The 25,093-nt window shown below is 36.6% G+C and overlaps 1 protein-coding gene across 2 annotated transcripts in view; it reads right to left on the reverse strand.

Moving 5' to 3' along the window:
- Positions 1 to 25,093, reverse strand: part of LOC124781337 — a 78,014-nt gene that overhangs the window by 14,019 nt on the left and 38,902 nt on the right. The window contains exons 1-4 of one of the 2 annotated variants that reach the window (XM_047253854.1): positions 24,314 to 24,571; positions 23,241 to 23,427; positions 12,609 to 12,691; positions 4,665 to 4,804 (exon numbers count right to left, since the gene is read on the reverse strand). In XM_047253854.1, coding sequence (XP_047109810.1) covers positions 4,665 to 4,804; positions 12,609 to 12,691; positions 23,241 to 23,427; positions 24,314 to 24,361 — 458 coding nt within the window. In that variant the 5' untranslated portion in view covers positions 24,362 to 24,571. Of the gene's footprint in view, positions 1 to 4,664; positions 4,805 to 12,608; positions 12,692 to 23,240; positions 23,428 to 24,313; positions 24,572 to 25,093 lie in introns of those variants that run through there. The other variant, XM_047253853.1, reaches the window with a different exon arrangement.

The raw sequence follows: 25,093 nt of genomic DNA on the forward strand, positions 1-25,093 counted from the left end.
TCAGACTTCATGATTAACTTTGCTCTGTTGTTATCTCAAGTTTTCTTTCCTTTGAATATGTTTGAAATGTGTCCATTGAGACTAGAGATAGAACAGTGGATAGCGAATGTCATATGTTCAATACAATGAGGACTGTGAAATATTCTGTTCTAGAGAGAGACAATAAACCAATGGTTTGCTGTCTAGAATGAAGTTATTTCTGTTCTTAAGGAATACAGTGTTCGTCACCACTAGGAGAAAACATATGGCGCACAGTTTGATAAAAAAGAACATTTTAATTACAGCTGAAGAACTGCTTTCTGACAAAACTCAACAATGTAAAGCAGTTACACTTTCAGCAAATACAGTGATGTGTCGTATTGGAGATAATGTTTGTACCTTTGCCAAATTGTTACAAGAAAAATCATCTATATTTGCTTGGTACTCAACAGTCGTGGTCAAATCTACAGAGATCTCTGATACTGCCCACGTCTTGTTATTTTTTAGAGGTATTAACACAGACTTCAAAGTTACTGAAGAACTAACAGAGACGATTACCTTGCTGGGTACAGACGAGCACAGAAATAGTGTGCCAAATATGCAGGTTATGTTTGAAGATTAAACTCAGAATTTGAAGCCAGTGGTGTTACCAAACACTTGAAAGTACACTGCACTGATTATCAATTAGAAAGCACTTTGTGCACAGTAAGTGGATATGTTCTATGTGATGAAGCCCAAATCAGAATCTGAAGCCAGTGGTGTTTATAATGGAGCAGTATCTTGAGGATCTTTGTTCAACAGTATCTTACAATACCAACCCTACTTAACAAAATTATCTATTCCATTTATTTTTCAACTGCTTCTTCAAAAGTTGCAAATCAGATGTACAATAAGGAAGCTTATAGGATCGATGGATTTTATGACAACAATTATTTATAATGTCATCCTTTTTCATGTTTTATGTAATTTTTGGGAACCAATTTTTATCTTTGATTGCAAAGAAGTTAATTATCAGGTAATTCCATTTGTTTCTTTCATATGCAGTTAGCATGTCTCAATATTTGGTACAGAGATTCCATTTCAAAATTATGTTCAAAAATATATATAATTATATATTTCTATACTTTTTTGCATTCTGAGTAATTTTCTAGGTAAACATTAATGTAAGCACACAGAAAAAACTTATTTGTTGGATTTGGAAAGACACAGACATTAATACTGTAAAATTGTGTCGCTGGTACTTTGCACAAAAGAGCTGTGCTATCTTTGTATAGTTTTTTATGTAACAGAGTCTTTGTTCAACTCTTGAGAAGAATAGTTGAGCCTAGTCTTGTCAATGTTATGGAGTGGCATTACTTTTTTTCCTTCTTTTTTTTTAGGAGATCATTGTGAATGTCATTTTTACCTAATTCTACAATTATTAATGAAACATGGAATTGAAACACAATGCAACTTCATACATTTGGGATTAGTGAAAACGTGAAGACAATTGTCAGAAATATTGGATCTGGAAATAAACTATGATGTCTCTAAACTGTGAATTAATATGTTCACAGACACTTTACAAATCCAGACCACAAGAGCAATCCCGTAAGATCATAAGGTATATTGATACTACAAGCTGAGCCACAGATACTTTAAAAAATCATGATAAGTATTTAATTGTTTTTCGTTAATGCAAAAACATTTTTGAAATCGATATTTTACAATGATGTTTCCCATCGCATTCTGTACAGCATTTACAAATCAGATAATTCTCATAAAAAAATACAAGGTTTCATTTACAACATTCTAATATATTCTTGTTGACAGATCAGAGGGAACAGTATTGTTAAGTGTGGATCCTTTGTTGTTGCAAATTAGTTTCACTGCATTTCGAAAAAAGTAATTTGCTCTAAAATGTCATTTAAAAATGATTACTGATCACATTATTGTTGTTGTGGTCTTCAGTCCTGAGACTGGTTTGATGCAGCTCTCCATGCTACTCTATCCTGTGCAAGCTTCTTCATCTCTGAGTAACTACTGCAACCTACATCCTTCTGAATCTTCTTACTGTATTCATCTCTTGGTCTCCCTCTACGACTTTTACCCTCCACGCTTCCCTCCAATACTAAATTGGTGATCCCTTGATGCCTCAGAGCGTGTCCTACCAACTGATCCATTCTTTTAGTCAGGTTGTGCCACAAATTCCTCTTCTCCCCAATTCTATTGAGTACCTCCTCAATAGTTACATGAACTACCCATCTAATCTGCAGCATTCCTCTGTAGCACCACATTTTGAAAGCTTATTGTCTGTACAAATTGTAAATAGCCTTTCACCCCCTGTGTTTTACTCCTGCCACCTTCAGAATTTGAAAGAGGGTATTCCAGTCAACACTGTCAAAAGCTTTCTCTAAGTCTACAAATGCTAGGAAAGTAGGTTTGCCTTTCCTTAATCTATCTTCTAGGACAAGTCACATGGTCAGTATTGCCTTGTGTGTTGCAACATTCCTACGGAATCCAAACTGATCTTCCCCGAGATCGGCTTCTACCAGTTTTTCCATTCATCTGTAAAGAATTTGTGTTAGTATTTTGCAGCCATGGCTTATTAACTAATAGTTCAGTAATTTTCACACCTGATAACACCTGCTGTTTTTGGGATTGGAATTATTATATTCTTGCTGACGTCTGAGGGTATTTCACCAATCCCCTACATCTTGCTCACCAGACTAGAGTTTTGTCATGGCTGGCTCTACCAAGGCTATCAGTAGTTCTAATGGAATATTGTCTACTCCCGGGGCCTGTTTTTTGACTTAGGTCTTTCAGTTCTCTGTCAAATTCTTCACGCAGTATCATATCTCCCATTTCATCATCATCTATGTCCATTTCCATAATATTGTCCTCAAGTACATCGCCCTTGTATAGACCCTCTATATACTCCTTACACCTTTCTGCTTTCCCTTCTTTGCGCAAGACTGGTTTTCCATCTGCACTCTTGATATTCATACAAGTGGTTCTCTTTTCTCCGAAGGTCTCTTTAATTTTCCTGTAGGCAGTAGCTATCTTACTCCTATTGATATATGCCTCTACATCCTTACATTTGTCCTCTAGCAATACTTGCTTAGCCATTTTGCACTTCCTGTTGATCTCATTTGAGACATTTGTTTCCTTCTTGCCTGCTTCATTAACTGCATTTCTATATTTTCTCCTTTCATCAATTAAATTCAATATCCCTTCTGCTACTCAAGGATTTCTACCAGCCCTCATCTATTTAACTGCTTGATCCTCTGCTGCCTTTGCTATTTCATCGCTCAAAGCTACCTATTCCTTCTTCTACTGTATTGCTGTCCCCTGTATTTGCCATCTTTCCCTTATCAACAACCTCTGGTTCTTTCAGTTTATCGAAGTCCCATCTCCTTAAAGTCCTTCTTTTTTGCAGTTTCTTCAGTTTTAATCTTCAGTTCATAGCCAATACATTGTGGTCAGACCCCACATCTGCCCCTAGAAATGTCTTACAATTTAAAACCTAGTTCCTAAATCTCTGTCTTACCATTATAAAATCTATCTGAAATCACTCAGTGTTTCCACGCCTCTTCCACGTATACAAGTGCAAGCTTTTTTCGTGAGTTGTTAACCAAGTGTTAACTATGATTAACTTATGCTCTGCACGAATATCTACCAGGTGGCTTCCTCTTTCATTCCTTACCCCCAGTCCATATTCACCTACTACTTTTTCCTCTATTCCTTTCCCTACTATCGAATTCCAGTCCATCACGACTATTAATTTTTCATCTCCCTTAACTATCTGAATAATTTTCTTTTAATCACATCATATATTTCTTCAAGTTGGCATAAAAACTTTTACTACTGTGGTAGGTATGGGCTTTGTACCTATCTTGGCTACAGTAATGTGTTCACTATGCTGTTGTAGTAGCTTATCCGCACTCCTATTTTTTTTTATTCATTACTAAATCTACTCCTGCATGCCTCCTATTTGATTTTGTATTTATAACTCTGTATTCACCTGACCAGAAGTCTTGTTCCTCCTGCCACCGAACTTCACTAATTCACACTATATCTCACTTTAACCTATCCATTTCCCTTTTTAAATTTTCTGACATTCCACGCTGACATTCCACACTCCGATTCATAGAACGGAGTTTTCTTTCTCCTTATAATGACATCCACCTGAGTAGTTCCTGCCCGGAGATCCAAATGGGAGACTATCTTACCTCCGGAATATTTTACCCAAGAGGACACCATAATCATTTAACCATACAGTAAAGCAGCATGCCCTTGGCAAAAATTACAGCTGCAGTTCCCCCTGGCTTTCAGCCATTTGCAATACCAACAGAGCAAGGGCGTTTTGGTTGATGTTAAAAGGCCAGGTCAGTCAATCATCCTGATTGTTGCCCCTTGCAACTACTGAAAAGGCTACTGCCCCTCTTCAGGAACCACATGTTTGTCTGGCCTCTCAACAGCTACACCTCCATTGTGGTTGCACCTACAGTACAGCTATGTGTATCACTGAGGTACGCAAGCCTCCCCAGCAACAGCAAGGTCAATGGTTCATGGGGAGGGGGGTACTGACCACATTAAAGATACAGATTCTGAGAACAGAGTACAGAGATGTACATGAGGGCAAAAACTTAAGTTTGTTTATGATAATTTTACACCAGAAGTAAGTATGAAACCCTGCTACTTACTTTTGTTCTTCAATGATTCCACATAAATATGAATTCTGTGCCTTTGAATCACTTAATGCTGCTTTCAGTTCTGTAACTTCCTTCTCCAACATTTCAACCTGTAGAGGTACTGTATTGACTTGTTTTGGACTCAGGATGATCTGAAAATAAAATTCCACATATTTTGGCTTGATACACTATGTTATTTAGTATAAGTCTAAACAAATGCAACAGTGTTTAATAATAATTTATATGTAAAATGGTAAAGAATGAATGGCCAAACAATTTTTGCTCCTTGCAATTGACCTCCTCTCTAAGAAATGACTAACGTTTACCAATTTCATTCATTGCATATGGATTGGTAATCTGTCGACAAACTGGTTTACACATGAAAACTGTGTATCTGATCATTGTTGATAATAAGGCACTTAAGCTTAATTAGTGACTGCAAGAGGAACAGTCTGGATGACTGGCTGGCTTGGCATTTTAAGTTTAATTGTGGTGATGTTATGCTGGTAGTGCAAACAGCTGCAAGCAAAGGAACGTTATAGGATGACATGCAACTCTGCTGCATGATTTAATGACAACAGCTTTCTATTGTATTAAATATTACACAATACCCATTTGGATCAGACCTCTGGGCATTGGACTACTCAGGATGATGACACAAGGAAAAACAAATCAGGGGTTTTACACATCAGAGTGTGGCCCTTAACTGTGTAGGTAGATTAGAAAATTTAAGTCTTAAGCAAGAGAGAGACAAAACCAACACATGCTGAAGCAATAACAGTTTATATATCTTCTAGCTACACAGCTGTGAATGCATGTACAATGAGAATAGAAATTATTCAATAGTTAAGGAAAACAAAAATTTAATTGAGATAAAATTTAATTTTGATGGAAAAATGGAATCCGATAGTAATGAGGGATAGAGCTCTAGAGCAAGGAAGGAGTATGAGGTGGACAGATTGGATAGTTTTGCTACATAGCGTTGTGTATGCTGCTGAAGTTTCTGAAGGGCAATTATTTCAGTCTAGGAGATAGGGCGCAGGAATCTAGGATTGCAGAGCAGGAGAATTTTACAGCTGAATATTGAATTTAACTGAAGAAAGGAGAAAATATAAAACGAATGGGCAAAGGATAATACAGATGTCTACACTACGATACTGATGAGTCCAGAACAGGAATGGATAAACCATAAATGCAAAGCTGTAGAAGCATGCAAAGACTGTAGCAAAGATAAATGCCACATAAAAGAAAGTTATTAAAATCTTTGGATTAAAGATAAGCAGTATGAATACTGAAAGCTCAGGAGGCAAGTCAGAATGAAGCAAAGAAAGAGGGACTGGAAAGGAAATGATACACACAGAAGGGCTACACAAAGAAAAGAAATGAAACAGTACTAATGAAAGGGATGATGAGGTTGGAGGTATGATGTGAGAAAAAATTTACAGAGCACTGAAATACCTATGGTGAATGAAGGCACCTGGCATAGATGACAGCCCTAATGTGATACTGAAGTACATGGAATAACATATTATGACAAAATTGATCTAGTCTGATATGCAAGCTATAAGAGACAAAAAATACCCTCGGATTTCAATAAGAATGTAATAATTCCAGATCCAAAGAAAATAAGTATCAACGCATTTATTGAACTTGCTGACAAACTCTCGCCTCATAAGAAACAGACTATAATAGTAGGCGAACTGAACACAGACTCCTTAATTACAGTACAAATTATCTTAGATATAGTGATACATTACAGTCCTATAATTACACCCACGTGAAGTCAACACCAACAAGAATTACATGTGACTCTCACACATGTATTGACCATGTTATTACAAACTTAAGACATGAAGACCTTGTAGTTAGAACTGTTTAGAATCACATTTCAGATCATAGGGCACTAGTCCTAGAGCTTCTTACAGACAAAGAAATAGTATTTGGTGGGGACCTATTTACCTTTGAAAGAAAGCTTGACTATCATACATTAAAGGAAACCCTGGCACATGTAAACTGGCATCAGGTAGGCCTATTTGAAATATAAGATATCAATGAAAAGTAGGACAGATTTTTTAGATTTTATACAACATTAACCCATTGTCTTAATCAAATGTGCCCAGTGGTCAAAATACTAAAGAAAACTGACAGTTCCAGGAATCAAACTTACCCCTAACATGATAAAATTAAAGGAAGATATGAAGGACTTATATATTCTTTTTAGAGACACCAAACTGCAGTACTTCGAATCTAAATACAAAGCCTGTAGAAAAACGTACAGGGAAGCACTTAAGACATTAAAAGAATAGATGTATGCTGAACAGATGAGGCAATCTAGTAATGCTACAAAAACGATGTGGAGTATAGTAAATAAGGAAAGAGGAGGGAGTGACAATGCAGTGTGCAATAACATAATAATAAGTGACAATGAAAATTTGCTGAGTAACCCCAGGGAAGTATGTGAGAGATTCATAGACCAATTTAGTAAGATGAGAAGGGAGGATGTGATCGAGTCACCAGGGGTGCTAAATCCCAGTAATGGCAGTAATTCATTCTTCTTGAGGGGTGTTACAGAATTGGAAATCCTGAAAACCATTTCCAACTTAAAAACAAATACATCCAGTGGCTAGGATGACATCTCAGCAAAATTTCTGAAAGAATGTAGTAATGAATTAATAAAGCAACTACAACATTTAAAAAACAGCTCTTTCAGTAAGGGGTCATTTCCTGACCAGTTAAAAGTCACTGAAATAAGACTGGTGCACAAAAAGGGGAAAACTACAGATATACAAAATTATAGGTCTATTTCATTGACATCAGTACTTAGTAAGCTGTTGGAAAGGCTACTGCTTGATCAACTTGAATCATTTTTCTGTAAGTACAATGTATTAAAAAAACTGTCAGCATGGTTTCAGGAAGGGCCGGTCTACAATAACGGCTGTAGCTACATTTTCCAAGGCTTATGACTCTGTAAATCATTCTGTTCCTCTGCATAAATTAGAAACTTGTGGAGTCAGAGGAGTAGCATTAGATCTGTTAAGATCCTACCTTGCTGGCAGGAGACAATGTGTAAAGCTGTATTATACAACTGGGAGACATACACAAACAGTAAAATCATCTTATTGAATTCTTAACTGTGGAGTCCCTCAGGGAAGCATTATCTGGCATTTTTTTGTTTATTATGTACATCAATGATATAATAATTCCACAAAATTTAAACCTAGTAAATTACGCTGATGATACCTCCTTCACAAGTTGGGGCTCTACAAAACAGTTAGCAGTGCAAAATAATGTAGAGAACATTAGCCTCATCACAGAATATCTCACTAAAACAAATTGGCGCTAAATAAGGACAAGACAATTCTGATGGAGTTTCTACTAAATTATAAATCAAGACATGTGGGTACAGAACCAGAGCTATCAGTTGAAACAATTGATAAACAAATTCCTGGGTATTATAGTAGATGAAAATCTTACATGGAAGGAGCACATCAGCTACATGTGTAAAAAAAATCTCCTGCAACACCTACCGGCTGAAACACCTTTCTAGCATAATAGTGCAACCTGTTTTAAGACAAATCTATTTTGGACTTCTACACTCCCACCTGCAATATGGTATCGAGATTTGAGGTGGGGCACCAATGGTATATATGGATGGGGCTTTTAGAGCACAGAAAAGAGCAATTAGGATAATATCCAATATTAGTAAGTGGCAGTCCTGTAGAGAATATTTCATTAAGTATAACACACTAACAGCATATTCATTGTATGTTCTCAGAACTATACCATTTGTAAAACAAAATATGGAGCATAGTGTAATCGATAGTGAAATCCATAATTATAATACAAGAAAAGGAAAGAATTATCACATAAAACTTAGTAATAAAAGAGCAACAGATCATAGTCCATTTTCTGCTGGAAGACATTTTTATAACAGATTGCCAAATAATATAAAATTGTTAGAAGAAAACATATTTAAGACAAAATTAAAGCAACTGTTAATTGATAAATGTATGTAGTCCATCAAAGATTTCTAATGTTATTGTGTATATCTATCTTTACTTCAAAACTTTTTTTAATGTTCTTGTGTTTGAAACTGACTATGTCCATGAGTGTTAAGTTAGTATGGACAAATAAACCATTTATTATTATTAAATTGAAAAATCAGATTAGTAAGTCGTCGGCGTCCTTTCCAGGATTAGGCTATTGCCTGTTCTGAACTCACAAACAAAATCATTCCCACCTTTTTCGAGGTCTTCCAATATGTTTTTTCCCACTAGGCTTTTAGTTCAGGATCTTTTGGGGAATTCTGTAATATGGCATTCTCATGAGGTGTTGTCTCCAATCTTCATGATATTTTTGAATTTTTTCTTTTATGCTGGAAATATTTAATTCTGTTGTAATATCTTCATTTCTAATTATATCCCTTCTTGTGCAGCCCCTTGCACTTCTTAGGAACCTCATCTCTGCTGCTTGAATTTTATTTTATTTATTTACTGTGGTAGCCCAACTTTTGCTTCCACAGGATAACACAGGAACTGCAATTACTGTATGGAATTTCATGATGGTTTCTACATTGTATTTTGTGGCCCATTTTCTGCTAATGGTGCCATAGACAGCTTGGAATTTGTGTATTCAAATTCAAAACTTATAGCACAGATTAAATATGAGATTTGACACATATTCTAAAACTGAATTACCCAAAATAATTTTTGATCTGACTGGATATTTTCCTCAGAATGCCACTATTTTTGTTTTGGTGTTAGAAACTTTAAAGTTGCAGTTGTTGCAAATTACGTTCACTGGTATACCGATCTTTGGAGGTCATCTTCATTCTTTTGAATAATAACGATGTCACCAGCAAACAAAAGTACTTTCAGGCATTCCTCATGCATTATCTTAATTCCTTTGCTTACTTTACATTTCCATTTGCAAAGAATGAAGTCAATGTAAAAATTAAAAAGGGTAGGCGATAGTCCACACCCTCATCTAACATAATAACTATTTCTTCTAATTGATCCTTATGTGTGTGTATTATAATGCATGTAATTTTGTAAAGACATTTTACTATCTCTATTAGGTGATAAGGATGACCACATTCAGACATAATCTTCCATGGGCTATCATGGTTCACATGATCAAAGCCTTCTCACAGTTGATAAAGGCCATATGGGTTTCTTTATTAAATACTGTGTGTTCCTCTATAATCTTTTCAATTACAAACACATTGTCTGTTCAATTAAGGTAGCTTTTCTGTTCTTCATAGCTTTTAAAGCCTCTTTTAGTTCCTTCATAGTAACTGGATCTATGTTTCATTGTACATACTTTCACCAGTGTTACCTTCAGTCTTTCATGTACATCACACGTCTGCATAATGATTTATCCACTATTCATTGCGTATAATGTTCAGTGAGAAAGTGTCTTTCTTCCCTGTTGAGGGCTTTCATGACCTCGTATACACAATGTCTACCGTGTATGTCATGTTCTAAGACACTTACAAATGAGTCCCATGACTCTTTGTATGCTTTGTGCACCATTATTTTTTTCAGCATTTTATCAGTCACAATGGCAAAGTACACACACAAGTTGTGATTCTTGAGTTTCTCCCGGCATATTTGATAATCAAAATATCCATGGGTGTACTGCTGGTCTACAGTGTCCAACGGGCACAATATTTCGGCGATCATACATGTCGCCACACAAATGTAGCAAAATACGAAAGTGTAATTACTTTCAACATTTGTATCACATGATAGGTTAAGAATGGAAAATCTACCATTCTAGCATTTGTAGATTTAGTGAATGCTTTTGACTATGTTGACTGAACATCTTTCGAAATATTGATTGTAACAGGGCTAAAATACAGGGAGCAAAAGGTTATCTGTAACAGACATAAGACTGCAGTTATAGGAGTTGAAGGACACGAAAGAGAAGCAGTAGTTGAGAAGCGAGTGAGACAGGATTGCACATCAATACTGTTCAGTATGTTGATCGAGAATGCTGTAAAAGTGATCAAGAAATAATTTGGAAAGGTAATTACATAGTTAGTGAGAAGAAATAAAAACTTTGAGGTTTGTTGATGACACTGCAGTTTTGTTAGATATGGCAGAGGAATAGGAAGAACAATACAATGTGATGGTTAGTGTCTTGAAAGAGGTTATGAGATGAAAGTCAAAAGTAAAACAGTGCCATAGAATCAAATCAGGACACACTGATAGAAGTAGATTAGGGAATAAGACATTAGCAGTATTAAATGCTTTTGCTATTTGGGAAATAAATTAACTCGCAATGGCAAAATAAAAATAAAAATACAAAATATATAAATTTTATGGAGTCTCTTCTTAAGGTATTTATCTGGAGTATAGCTTCTCTCTGTTAACCCATTTCAGGATTAAGAGGAGTTATAATTTCATATAAAGCCAGTCTTCTCACAAAGAAATCAATGATAGTCTACAGGACAGCTATGAAAAACTCACATCTGCTTAAAGGTGTGTTAACCTAAAATGATACGCAAATGAAATTACACAATTTCAGAGAATTTACTGGTCTCATACAGATATGATTTTTGCATATATAGACTGAAGCAGCGACTGAAAATTTGTACCAAGGCTGGGAATCCAAACTGGATCTGCTGCTTACTAGACAGGCGCACTATCCACTAAGCCACCCTGGCACAGTGATTCGCACAATTCACGGCCATGGCACAAATTTTCACTCACCCGTTCATTCCATATACATAAAAATGAAATGATATAATGACAACAGATTTACTTTTATGTTCCTACTGCCTTCTTAGTACATAAAAACTTCCTGCTCCTTTTACCCACCTTTTCAATGTTCATAATACTGTCACATTAGGGTTGAGAAATGAGACACAGTATAAGTGTATTCTGTTCCACTGAACCACAAGCATAAAGCAAAGTGAAAGTTTCAAATGTTTCTTATACTTGCTCTCACAGTTGTCAAATATTGATTAAAGGAAGTCAACGTTCCACTGACGCTATTTTAGCTGCTCAGGTTGATAGTTCAGATGTTTCATCATCATGGCTTAGTACAGCAAAGAACCAGTAGATAACTTAGTGATAGATGTATTTTTAGAATTAAACACTTCAGTATTATGAATTTACTTGGCTAGGGTAGACACATTTACTGATTTTGCTTTGTTTATTGAAAACTTTACAACACAGCTTTGCTTCTTTCGATAGGTTTTATTTATATTCTTTGCTAGGAGAAATAGGTTTATTAAGTTTGCTTTGTGATTTGGGTGCCAACACGAAACATTTAGATTTCAATTTTGTTTACAAATAAAAACGCCTACAAAATAATCAAGTCTTCCTGTATAATAGACTGAGGACTACGCAATCTCAAGAATACAATGAAGTTCATGAGGAGAAACTTACTGCAGCTCAAGAACATCAACTTTTAACCCAATCTTCTAAAAATCCTTCCGAAAGGGAAATGCAACATAACTCTGAATAAGAGCATTATGCATTGTCTCGCTCCTCAGAACCCTTCTCTCACAGAGGCTTGAAGTTACTTCTCTTCAACATAACATTGTCAAAGCGGAAATTCTGATGGGAAATGGCACAAGTGAGTGAGTTTTTACACCTCAAATCCCGCTTACTCCCAACACTTTACCATTTCTCTTTAAATGTGTACACTTCCCGGTGAGCTTATGTTATGCTACAACTACAAACAAAGTACAAGGCCAGATATTTAATGTTGCGGGTGTGGACATTAATGTCAGTTGCTTTTCATGTGGCCAACTCTATGAAGCGTTCTCCCATATTAATGAAGCAAACAAGCTTTTCATTCAGTCCCTACTCATACTACTTCAAACTTCGTTTACGAGAAGGCTTCGTAAGTCAAAACAAGTAAAAAGTCTTGGGCACAGCTAGTAGTAGATAAAGCCTTATCAACAATACTAAATACAACTTTACAACGCTACATAAAACAAACCTTTGGTTTACTGTCATCCTCTGGCGAAGAAGGACTGCTCTGAATCAGTCCTCCATTACTGAAAACGAGTTGAAACTGTAGCTCTGAAACAAAAATGAAGGAAATCAGATAAAAAATTAAAGAAGACAAAAACTTAAGTACTTTTTTCATCAACAAAATTGAATGTAAGAGTTATATGTTGAGGGGGTGGGGGAGGATGGAGGGAGGGAGAGGATGGGTGGAGGGAGAGGGCCAGGGGGAGGGAGAGGGGCAATCACCTACTACTACTACTACTACTACTACTACTACTACTTATTGCACTGGTTTTATTATTTAAATATTTATTTTCTCAATAAATGTAAATGCAGATGAAATGGGGAACAATGTTTCCTGTTGGGTCATAATGTTTTTCCATGCAAGAATGGGCTTAGCATACTCATGAACAACTGAATTACACACACACACACACACACACACACACACACACACACAGGAACATTCCTAGCAGACTCCCCCCCCCCCCCCCATCTTAATGATGTGGACCTGGAGAACCTTTAAGTATAAACTAGGAGAAGTGGCTGCCAGTGTGTGTGTGTGTGTGTGTGTGTGTGTGTGTGTGTGTGTGTGTATGATGTGGACAGCCTAAAATAAACTATAAAATTAGCAGAAAAGCTATTACCTTTTAAAAAGCTGCAGCTGCGCCCTTTCATTCTATACAACAAATATTTCTCCAGTTTTTATACCAATTCACTAACAATTGGCAACAAATATCACTGGATCTTATGTTACAAAAGCAAAGCTTTGGTCATGCAGCTTGAGGCTGTTGCCAGTGAGCATCATTGTGGGTGGCTGGATTGGGGATGCGGGGTATGTCCAGCATGTCAGTTGTGTCCCCTGATTGCTCTTTTTCTATTGTGACCACCCCGGGTACTCCCCACACTGACCATGACCCCTCAACCATGTATGAGGGGGAGGTTGTTTCAAGCTGTGGCAGGCACTCAAAAGACTTTCCAGGAGGTCAATGAAAGAGGCCCCTCATTCACCTGATGAAATGGTTTACCTGTGGCTGACAAAGCCTGAGCCAGATGCAGTCACTCACCCTATTCCACAGGAAGCCTCTCAGCCTGCAAGATCTGGGCAGTCACAGAGGGGGGGTGGGTTTACTAGCTTGGGATCTCTAATTGTGACTTCACCTCTTGTTTTGCTATCTGCCTCCTTTAAATTCATTTTTTCACTTTTAACTAATTAACATTAACATAAGTGAGTATAATCTGCATTTTCATAAAAGAGAAAGGTTGACCCTCAGTTTTAAAGAATATAACACCAGATTTAATTTTGTGCTTAGTTTTACGTGTGTAATTGATTTTCCAATTTGACTAATGGTTCAAATGGCTCTAAGCACTATGGGACTTAACATCTGAGGAGGTCAACAGTCCCCTGGACTTAGAACTACTTAAACCTAACCAAGCTAAGGGCATCACACACATCCATGCCCAAGGCAGGATTCGAACTTGCGACCGTAGCAGCAGCGCGGTTCCGGACTGAAGTGCCTAGAACCGCTTGACCACAGCGGCCGGCCAATTTATTTTGACAATTCCTAGTTAATACTTTTGTTATAGGGTGAAATCAGTAATTGTTTCATAATTTAAATTCTATTGTTGACTTATAAACAAACATAAATTCCATAATAATTGTAAACATTTAGAAGATGAAATGCTAGTAATCTTAAAGTATCTATTGGGTTCTATTCAAAAACATGTTAGCAAAGCCAGCCATTAATTCCAAAGTAATTAACAGGTCTGTCCAAAGTATTGTTTGTGTACTTATATTTGTTAATTTCATGATTTAAATGAATAATTTGGCCTAACTCTTGTAGTAGAAGAAACTGTCAAAAAGAACCAATTTTTCATGAATGAAGTAAGTTTTAATTGTAATATCTGTAAATTAAACTTCCAACAATGTGTAGTTTCAGCACCTATTATTGTGAGGATATATAAGGGCCCGATTTTTGGTCCCGACACAGTGAGTCCACGACTGAGTTTCAGACGAGAAACCTGTGTTGGTTACAACAACAATGCTTCAACTTAACTGTGAAATAAGTGTTCCACAATTATGCCATGTGTTAGAACAATGACAGTGTCTGCTCCATATGTACCTTTCTATTCAAGAACTGTGAACTTCGTGGTTAGGTTTTTACTGCTTGTAGATGTTCAATAGTAAACTATTACAGCAGTATGTGGAGGTTTGCCTACAAACTAAACTTGAGGCTTATGGAAAGTTGAAACAACAGTGCACTGGCCATATATAAATGTGTGTATGGGGGTTGTGAAAAGTGAAAGTAAACAACTATGAAATGCAAATGTGCACCTGTCGGCTACATCATTTACAGTAGACAATGCTGCACTTCCAACCCCTATTTTTTCAGCCAGTACGTCGACACCAAGGACAACAAACAAAGAAACAAAGAAGGCAAACATTGTCACACAATGTTAGGTACATAATGGGGTTCCTCAGGAATATGAGTGCCAAGGAAGGGAAGGAATCCAGTGTGTATTCTGTGAGCGTGCTGGGAGGCGTCATTCAAGATGCCATGAAGAGCATAGGGTGCAACCAATTAGGTGATAGCTCACCTATCTCGGTACTAACGATGTGTGTCGCATTGGATCAGAAAAGGTTATCTCTGGTTTCTGGCATCTAGCTGAAGTGGTAAATCAAATGATACTACATTTCCAGAGATAGTTTTTACTCACCATATAGCGGAGAAGCTAGGTCTCAGATAGGCACAACAAAAAGACTGTCACAAAATAAGCTTTCATCTCTCACTCACTCACTCACTCACTCACTCACTCACACACACACACACACACACACACACACACACACTCACAGCGAGAGACAGACAGCGAGAGAGAGACAGACAGCAAGAGAGAGAGAGAGAGAGAGAGAGAGAGAGAGAGAGAGAGACACAGACAGACAGACAGCAAGAGAGAGAGAGAGAGAGAGAGAGAGAGAGAGAGAGAGAGAGAGAGACAGACAGACAGACAGCGAGAGAGAGAGAGAGAGAGAGAGAGAGAGAGAGAGAGAGAGAGAGCCTATTTTTGACAAAGCTTATTTTGTGATAGTCTTTTTGTTGTGCCTATCTGCGACTCAGCTTCTCCACTATATGGTGAGTAGCAACTATCGTTTCTATAGTACTGTTACATCCTGAATTTTCCACTGTTATATTTCCAGAGACCTTTTCATGTCTCAATCATCTACGATCTATGAATGAAAATTTGTACCAAGGCTGGGATTAGAACCTGTGTCTCTTACTGGCAGATGTGCTAACCACTACACCACCCTGGCACAGTAGCTTTGCAGAACTGCACGAACTACCCTAGTGTCCCTGCTCAATCCAAATTCCCCTTGACACTTCAGCCCTTTGGTATTTTCCCTAAACTCTAACAGCATTGCAGGGCTCTCCAAATGTACTAGAATAGCACCTCAGGATCAAACAAATTGGGGGAACTTGTCTGAAACCCAGGCATAGGTGCTCTAATCAAATGAAATTATTTTTAGAGAGACCTTTTCAAGTCTCATATAGCTATCATCTATATACGTAGATTGAAGCAATGAATTAAGTGGTAAAGACTGCCAGACTTGCTTGTGGGATGAACACACAGCTCACCATCTACATCACTGTTGACAAGACCGACCGTGGAGTTATGGTACTTAGCTGAGCGCTGGATCTGAATCAGAGGCTTAGACGGTTCTGCGACTGTGGAGATTGCAGAAAACTCAACTTGTGCCATGGGGTGGTTCTAATTAATAGGTCAGGTATCCACTACATGGGTAGCAGGGGCTGTGGGGAACAACCAATACTGGAGCTGTAAATTGTCATAGCTGTGTTGGGAAAGAACCAGAGTTCCAGTGCTAAGCACTGAAGCTTATATCATTATAGGTACTGAAAGAAAGCTAAAGTCGGGAATAGATTCAGTCAAAATTTGTCCAAAGGACCTAACAGTGTTAAGAAAAGATAGATTAAATACAGTTGTTGGTGGTATTTTTGTTGCTGTTAGAAGAAGTTTATCTTGTCCAATTACCTTCCATTAGGAATGTGCATGCACTCAACGGTTATATGATTTAAATGATAGAGCACAGCAGCCAGCCATCCTTTTCTTTCAGGTTTGATTAGGCAAATCTAGATTTCGGCTAGTGCCTCGCCATTATCAATGCACTATTTCATAGTATCAATGCATGTCCTAGTACGTGAGTCCCCTGTTGTTCGTCAACGCTGCCCATGTAGTGAATACTTGACCTCTTAATGAGAACCCAAAACGCCACCACCCCTTGTCACAATCGAGCATTCTGCAACCTACACAGTCGCAGAACTGTATGAGCCTCTGATTAGAACTGTGGCAGAAGCCCGAACAACAGGGAACTGAAGCAATAGAACATGCATTGACACCATGAAATAGTGCACTGATAATGACTAGACATTAGTCGAAATCTACATTTGCCTAATAAAACCTGAAAGAAAAGGATGACTGATTGCTGTGCTCTATCATTTGAAAGTTTCTCCTGAAGTAGATAGTTACTCTCAGTGTGTGTAGAGGTTGCACTTGACAACCAGAATAAATTAAAAATTGCTTCCTTTTATCCCCCCCCCCCCCTAAAAAAAAAAAGGATGATTCAGTTGCTGAACAGTTCACAAATAGGTTCCCCACTCATACAATTATAGTTGGTGGTGACTTCAAGCTACCCTCAATATGTTGGCAAAAACACACACTCAAAGCCTGTGGTAGATATAAAACATCCTCCAGAAATTGTGCTAAATGCTGTCTCCAAAAATCATTTTATACTTCTATTCCTTCGTCACATTTTAATAATCGTGTCTACTTCTTTATTTGCCCTCATTTTTCTTTGTATCATTCTTTTACTGCTTGGAATCTCTGTTCATGTGATTTTAATTAGTTTTATGCATTATTTTAGATTTGATTTATTCTTTCACTTTAATCTTCATCTGCATTATTTTATCTGTAGTGCAGGAGGAATTAAGGATATTTTTAAATGTTTGTATGATGATTACCATCCAAAAAATGCACGTCTTTTAACGAAAAAATATACTTTTGACACCATTCCACAACCAATATAAACAGATTATTTTGTTTACGGTTTTTTAACCAATAGATTGGCATTTTTAAATATTATAATAGACGAATACAATTAAATTCACATTCACAAAAATTCTGAGTGGAAGAAGAATGACAGGAAAACTGAGGGCAAATGATGATGTGATAAAGGAACATAAATCTAAAATTACATTTAAACCACTTAATTGAATAAAACTAATGATCCAAGTAATTTCATTAATGGTTTAAAAATAAAAAATTTAAATCGCCTGACAAGGTTTGAACCCAAAACATTCTACACGTGGAAGCACTAATTGGTACATTACACCATACAATCAGTGTACACATTATTACATCTGTAAGGCTACTGAACCTTATGCAAAATTCTGATCTTTTTAGCTTTGACTACTTGCAAATGAGGGTCCATCAGGGTGAATGGCTGCAGAGTGTTTTGTTTTAGGACAGAAAAACAAGTAGGGTCATATGCGCCCATGTCAGAACGTAGAACATGAAGATGAAAAAGGAGTTAACAATGACAACACATTAAGCCCAATGGATCGAAGGAAAGACAGTTAAAAGCAGGGACTTTGAGAAAGGTTCATAAAATATGCCATAGAGAGAATGGAGGTCCTGAATTAAAGATTAAATTTCCTTTGCCATATTGATATGATGGATAAAAAGTAAAATGCAGCTGAGAGACTGCACGTTGTTTGCTAAAATGGCCAGTAACAGATGTCAAACATTAATGAGAATATTAGTGGTTAAAAAAAAAAAAAACTGCATTCCAAGCCACTGGGAGAGGCTTAATTGCCTGAAGCTTGCTCCCATCAAGTGAGGACCAGTGGTTATGCCAAAGTAACCACCTGTTGACAGACTGCCACCCAGAGATCATCAGAGGGAATGGAAGAACAAGCGTGCAGAGGTAATATTCCTTTACAAAGGAAAATCCAGGAGAATTGCCCCAATGTAATCCTCTTCTCACCGAAAAGATGAGTGAAATCAATATTAGTGTCAGTGGTGTTGAAAAACAGCAACCCTCCAGGACATGATGGAATCGCTGTCAGATTCTATACTGAATTTGCAGTGGAGTTCGCCTTTCCTTTAACTACAATCTATCAGATACCTCAAACAAAAAAATGCGTCCATTTCTTGGAAAAAGCACACGTCACACTCTTTTACAATAACGGTAGTAGAAGTGGCCGATATAACTACCATCCAATATCCTTGACAATGATTTGTTGTAGAATCTTAGAACATATTCTGAGCCCAAATATAATGAGGTGTCTTGAACAGAATGATCTCTTCAATGCCAACCAGAATGGATTCTGAAAACATCAGTCATGTGAAACTCAACTCGCACTCTACTCGCATGATATTCTGAAAGCTTTGTATCAAGGCAGCCAGGTAGATGTAATATTTCTTGATTTTCAAAAGGCATTTGACTCTGTACCAACCTATGCTTATTGTGCAAAGTGATATTTGTGACTGTACTCAGGACTTTTTGATAGGAAGGATGCAATATGTTATCTTTGACAGAGTGTCATCATCACATGTAGAAGTGACTTCAGGTGTGCCCCAGGAAGGTGTATTGGGTCCCTCATTGTTCACATTGTATATTAATGCCCTTGGAGAAAATATTAATAACTTCAGACATTTTGCAGATGATGCAGGGATCTACAAAGAAATACAATCTGAATGAAACTGTACAAATAATCAGTCATATTTTGATAAGATTTCAAAGTGGTGCAAAAACTGGCAACTTGCTTTAAATGTTCAGAAACATAACTTTGTGCACTTCACAAAAAAAAATAGTATCCAATGACTATAATATCAATGAGTCACTGTTGGAATCGGCCAACTCATACAAATACCTATTTAAAACCCTTTGCAGGAATATGAAATGGAATGATCATATACACTCAGTCATGATAAAGTCAGTGGTAGACTTCAGTTTATTGGTAGAATACTGGGGAAGTGCAATCAGTCTACAAATGAGATTGCTTACAAATCACTTGTGCGACCCGCACCAAATATGATTAATAGGGGATATTGAACATATACAGAGAAGGGCAACACAAATGGTTACATGATTGATTGATCCGTGGGAGAGAGTCATGGAGATACTGAAGGAACTGAACTGGAAGATCCTTGATAATAGATGTAAACTATGTGAACAAAGTCAATTACCGAAGTTTTAAATGATAGGAATATCATTCAATGCCCTACATATTGCTCACATAGGGATAATAGGGTAAGATTAGAGTAATTATTGCAGACTCAGAGGCAGTCAAATGATTATTCTTCCTTTGCTCCACATGTGAATGGAATGGGCAGAAACCATAATAACTGGTGCAATGGTATGTACCCTCTGCCATGCACTTCATGGTGGTTTGCAGATGCTAGATGTAGGTGTAGATGTAGATTTAGAACTTTCCTCATTTCAGGACATGACGAGAAGCGTTTGAAATCCTGATGGAGAATGTGGAGCAACTGAATAACCAATTAAGAAAATATAGTTTTTGCGAAACACAGCTAGTAATGATTGCTATTGACAAGGGATTGCAAATTAATTCACTATTTCTAGGTTTCTTCACAAGACACATCTAATAAAATTCCATGTCTCTTTGAGTATCGCTTCTGTTGTGTGACTGCATTAGTGACTTCCTCTCAGAAAGGAGGAACTAATCAACAGAAAATCGAGTAAAATGGAAGTGACAACCTGGGTTCCCCAAGAAAATGTAACAGGTTCCCTGCTGTTGCTAATCTACATAAACAATTTATGAGACAATCTTAGCCTGTTTGCTGATTTTGCTGTCGCTTGCCATCTAGTAAAGTCATCAGAAGATCAAAAACAATTGTAAAATGACAAATACATGATATCTAACAATAGAAAATCCAGGATGGAATATAACAATATTATGAAAAGGCTATTTGCTACTCACCATATAGCAGAGATGCTGAGTCGGAGATAGACACAACAAAAAGACTGTCACAAAGTGAGCTTTCTGCCAACAAGGCCTTTGTTGAAACACACACACACACACACACACACACACACACACACACACTAACTTAAATGGATGTGTGTGTGTGTGTGTGTGTGTGTGTGTGTGTGTGTGTGTGTGTGTGTGTGTGTGTGTGTGTTTTTCAACAAAGGCCTTCTTGGCCCAGAGCTCATTTTGTGGCAGTCTTCTTGTTCTGCCTATCCAATGGTGTGAAATGTGGCAATTCTATCTCAATAAGGACAAGTGTGAGGTCATCCACATCAGTAAAATAATAAATCTGTCGAATTTCGGTTACACAATAAATCACACACATATAAAGGCTGTGAATTCAACAAAGTACCTCAGAATTACAATTACGAACAACTTAAATTGGAACGATCACATAGATAACATTGTGGGGAAGGCAAACCTAAGACTATGTTTTATTGGCAGAACACGTAGAGGATGCAACAGGTTTACCAAAGAGACTGCCTACACTACAGTGGTTCATCCACTGCTGGAGTAGAATATTGCTGTGCTGTATGGGAGCCTTATCAGATAGGATTGACAGAGGACATTGACAAGTTCAAAGACGGGCAGCTAGTTTTGCCTTATTGTGAAATTGGGGAAAAGAGTGTCACAGATACAAGCTAGTTGAGATGGCAATCATTAAAACAAAAGTATATTTCACTAAATTTCCACCACCAACATCCTCCTCTGAATGTTAAAATATTTTACTGTCACCAAAAATGATCATCATTGTACGATAAGAGAAATCAGAGCACATACAGAAAGATTTAAGTGTTTTTCTATTGTGCTGTTCGAGTTTGAATATGATACAAAGAACCCTCTTCGGCGCACTTAGGTTTGAATTGTAGAGTACTCATGTAGATGTGTTGTACTTTCATAATTTCATGCTTACTATTCTCACTGAATGTAGGACTCACTTAGCACAGGAGGCATACGCGAACAATTTTTTTTTTTCATCTCCTAGATACATACTAGTGTGTGTTACAACTGCAAACCAAACTGCAACAGCAGCTGACCTTTATGCAGGAATCAAGACAGAACAAGTCTCCATCAAATTTTATAACACGTTGATCGGTCTGTTTTATGAAAGCAGTTATATTTATTTACCACTGAATCAGCGTAATTTTCAGTAAACTATTGTAAGTGCATATTGCTTTTTCCTCTTAAGGAGTGTATCTTATGTCATTATACCCTTTTCCAAGGAACTAATAAACTGATACTACCAAGGAACTAATAAACTGATACTAAAAGAAATTCTACAAAATTCAGATAATATATCAATTTCTCAAAGCAATTAAATCTGAGTTGCAAATCCAAAGTAATACATGAAATATGGAAAACCTTAATTATGTAATACCAAATTTACAGAATGCACCACTCCGCCACACCTCGTAAGGTGGCTTATGGAATATAGTTGTAGATGTACATGTCAAGAATTTGCAGTTTCTGAAATATGGCCGACAGAGAACAAAAAAATTGTTCAAATGTGTGTGAAGTCTTATGCGATTTAACTGCTAAGGTCATCAGTCCCTAAGCTTACACACTACTTAACCTAAATTATCCTAAGCGCACGCACGCACACACACACACACACACGCGCACACACACACACAAACACACACACACACACACAAGGGAGGACTCAAACCTCCGTCAGGACCGCCTTAGACCGCTCAGCTAATCCCGCGCAGTGACAAAGAACAGTCCATATTTCCTGTGATATTATTACTACTGCTTTAGAAAAACCATTCCACTTGTTAGGATATACTGTACAGCCATCAAAAACAAAATCTGTATGAAACTAAAATTTAAATATCTATATTTATTACATCTATCACCAGTCTTTAAATTTTGTTTCAGTAACTTATGCGCTGTGCATTTTGAGTTTGGGGGAAATGGTCAACTGTTCCTTAATGCCTTATATTCATCATAAGTTCACAATACCTGAACTAGGTTATTATTCATGGTGTTGACTGAATTTTTGTAATTTTCATTACCATTTGATACTACCCATACATTGAGTGCTTGTATATATTTTATTTCACCTAACTTTCACAGCTGCAACCCCACTGGTAAGCCAGCAGAAATCATGGTAAACTTTAAAATGGTGACCTCACCAAAAATATTAAGTAATTTGTTCAGTGTCTTCGTGTACATGGAGACATAACATACATACACGTTCATAGTAGATCCAACATTAGCAGTGCCGAACACTAATATATCAAATATTTAGATAACAACATTATTATAACAGATACTAATAAATATAGATTTTCATTTCACAAATTTAATATATGAAGAAACTTTAGATCTTCAAGACTGAAAGGTATACACTTAATGGATAAAAAGGTAACAACAAGTTTGTCCATGAAATAATAATAATAATAATAATAATAATAATAATAATAATAATAACAATACTGTCACAGCAGGTGAACACACTGTAGGTTCATTAAAAATTGTGTAGAAAGTCAAGTTAACAGCATGAAAATATTACAACATGAAATCAAGCAATGTTAACGACTTGCCCCTGTTTCTTTGTTTCAGCTGTTCTATTTCATGGTGCAGGCTTGCCAACATGGCTTGGTGCTGTTCTTGCAGAAAACGAATGTTCTGTTCCAAATATGTGATGCGCAATAGAGGGTCACTGGTTGGTGTTACAGGTAAACCTTCTCCTCTCCCTGCAGAGGTTGGTTCTGCCGTTTTCTTGTTCATCTGGTTAAATACAATGACAAAATTAAAAATGTTGATTGAAAAATAGGAAATGAATTTATAGACTTATTTTTATAATAAAATTATACTACACACAATGGCAATCACCACCCAGTTTGGTTCAAGCACCCTTTAATTATAGCTGATAATTATAGCTGATAATGTTTTCTGACACAATATTTTGCTTTTAGTAATGACTCCCAGAAAATAAATCCTTGCTCTGATAAAGCCTATACATATGGCATTCAGCAGAGGAAGAGAGGAGTACATGAACATAATTGTAGGATGACAGCTAGAGCAACCAGCATCCACCATGTTGTTAGGTGATTTAGACTGGAATAGGTTTATTACAAATGTCTACTGTAAATTAACCTCTCACTTATGTACATAATCAAGCAACTACTACAAAACCCAGACCATTTCAAGCACCGTGAACCTTTTAGTCATCAAACTTACAAATCAAATGGCTTACTAATTGGGAGAATTCTAACAGCTAAGAGGCAAAGAAATTTTGACTTAAAATGAAAATGCAGTTAGGATCATTTGTCTTACTTATGCACATTTTTCACACATTAGGATATACTTATTTTATTCTCAAAAAGCACATTAACTGATTGACAGTTCTTATCAAATAGCCTAGTAATGTTTGATTTAAAAACTAGTACCTCTTTACTCGTTACTACAAATGTTAATGACTTGAAAAAAATCATTTTATATTGTCAGTAAAGGAACGTGTGTTTACACTGCATTAAAATTCTAAGAATGTCTCAATCTTTTCATAAGTTTATATACAAAACTCAAAATGTGTGATTAATACTGAATATATTTTCCACCAAGCAAATATATAATTATAAAATAAAAAACAAACATAAAAATATCGATCAGTTACCTGAGAGAATGGCACAGTTGGTATCTTCACAAGTATTTTAGAAGCCATTTTGCTGACAAATACAATGAGACAAACAGTACTATTTCAGATTTCACAAATTGAATATATAGTCCACTTTCACTCAAGAGTTATGTTAAGTGATGCAGGACGAGGTATGTTATCTTGAAGTGTACCAAGGATGAGATTCCTGTGATTTTATTTGACTGAAATACATTTTACTCCTCACATTTATAATGAAGAATAATTATTCAAAAACACACACTCAGAAAGTATATGTAGTTTGAATCACAGGAGAAAGCACAGAAAATGGCTGCCATCCTTTGTGCACCAAGCACAGCAAGCTGCTGAGTATTGATTATCTCCCACAGCTCCCTCTACCTAACTCTCTCTCTCTCTCTCTCTCTCTCTCTCTCTCTCTCTCTCTGTGTGTGTGTCTGTCTCTGTCTCTGTCGTGCATGTTTTCAAATTCATATGAAAGATATTCTTGAACTTTGTTTTTAGTTTCAGATTTTTTCAAAAATTTTTACTGTACTTTATTTACTTTAGTAATGTAGATATAATTTTTTGTGAGTAAGATGACTTACTATGACTTTTTGCAATAAATAGGGTTGTTCATTTTGCTATTTTGTGTAGTAAAAACTCAAGATATAATTAATTCTGATGTTAGCTAAAAAAGATTTGTTAAGTAATACTCTTAAATACTATTGGTTACTCTTCAAGAAATTTAGTTACAATTTCTTCAAAATACTGTCCAAATTTATCAGTTGTTGCAAAAATTGT

Source organism: Schistocerca piceifrons, chromosome 1 (assembly GCF_021461385.2).
Source record: "Schistocerca piceifrons isolate TAMUIC-IGC-003096 chromosome 1, iqSchPice1.1, whole genome shotgun sequence".
In the NCBI taxonomy this organism is placed as follows: Eukaryota; Metazoa; Arthropoda; class Insecta; order Orthoptera; family Acrididae; genus Schistocerca; species Schistocerca piceifrons.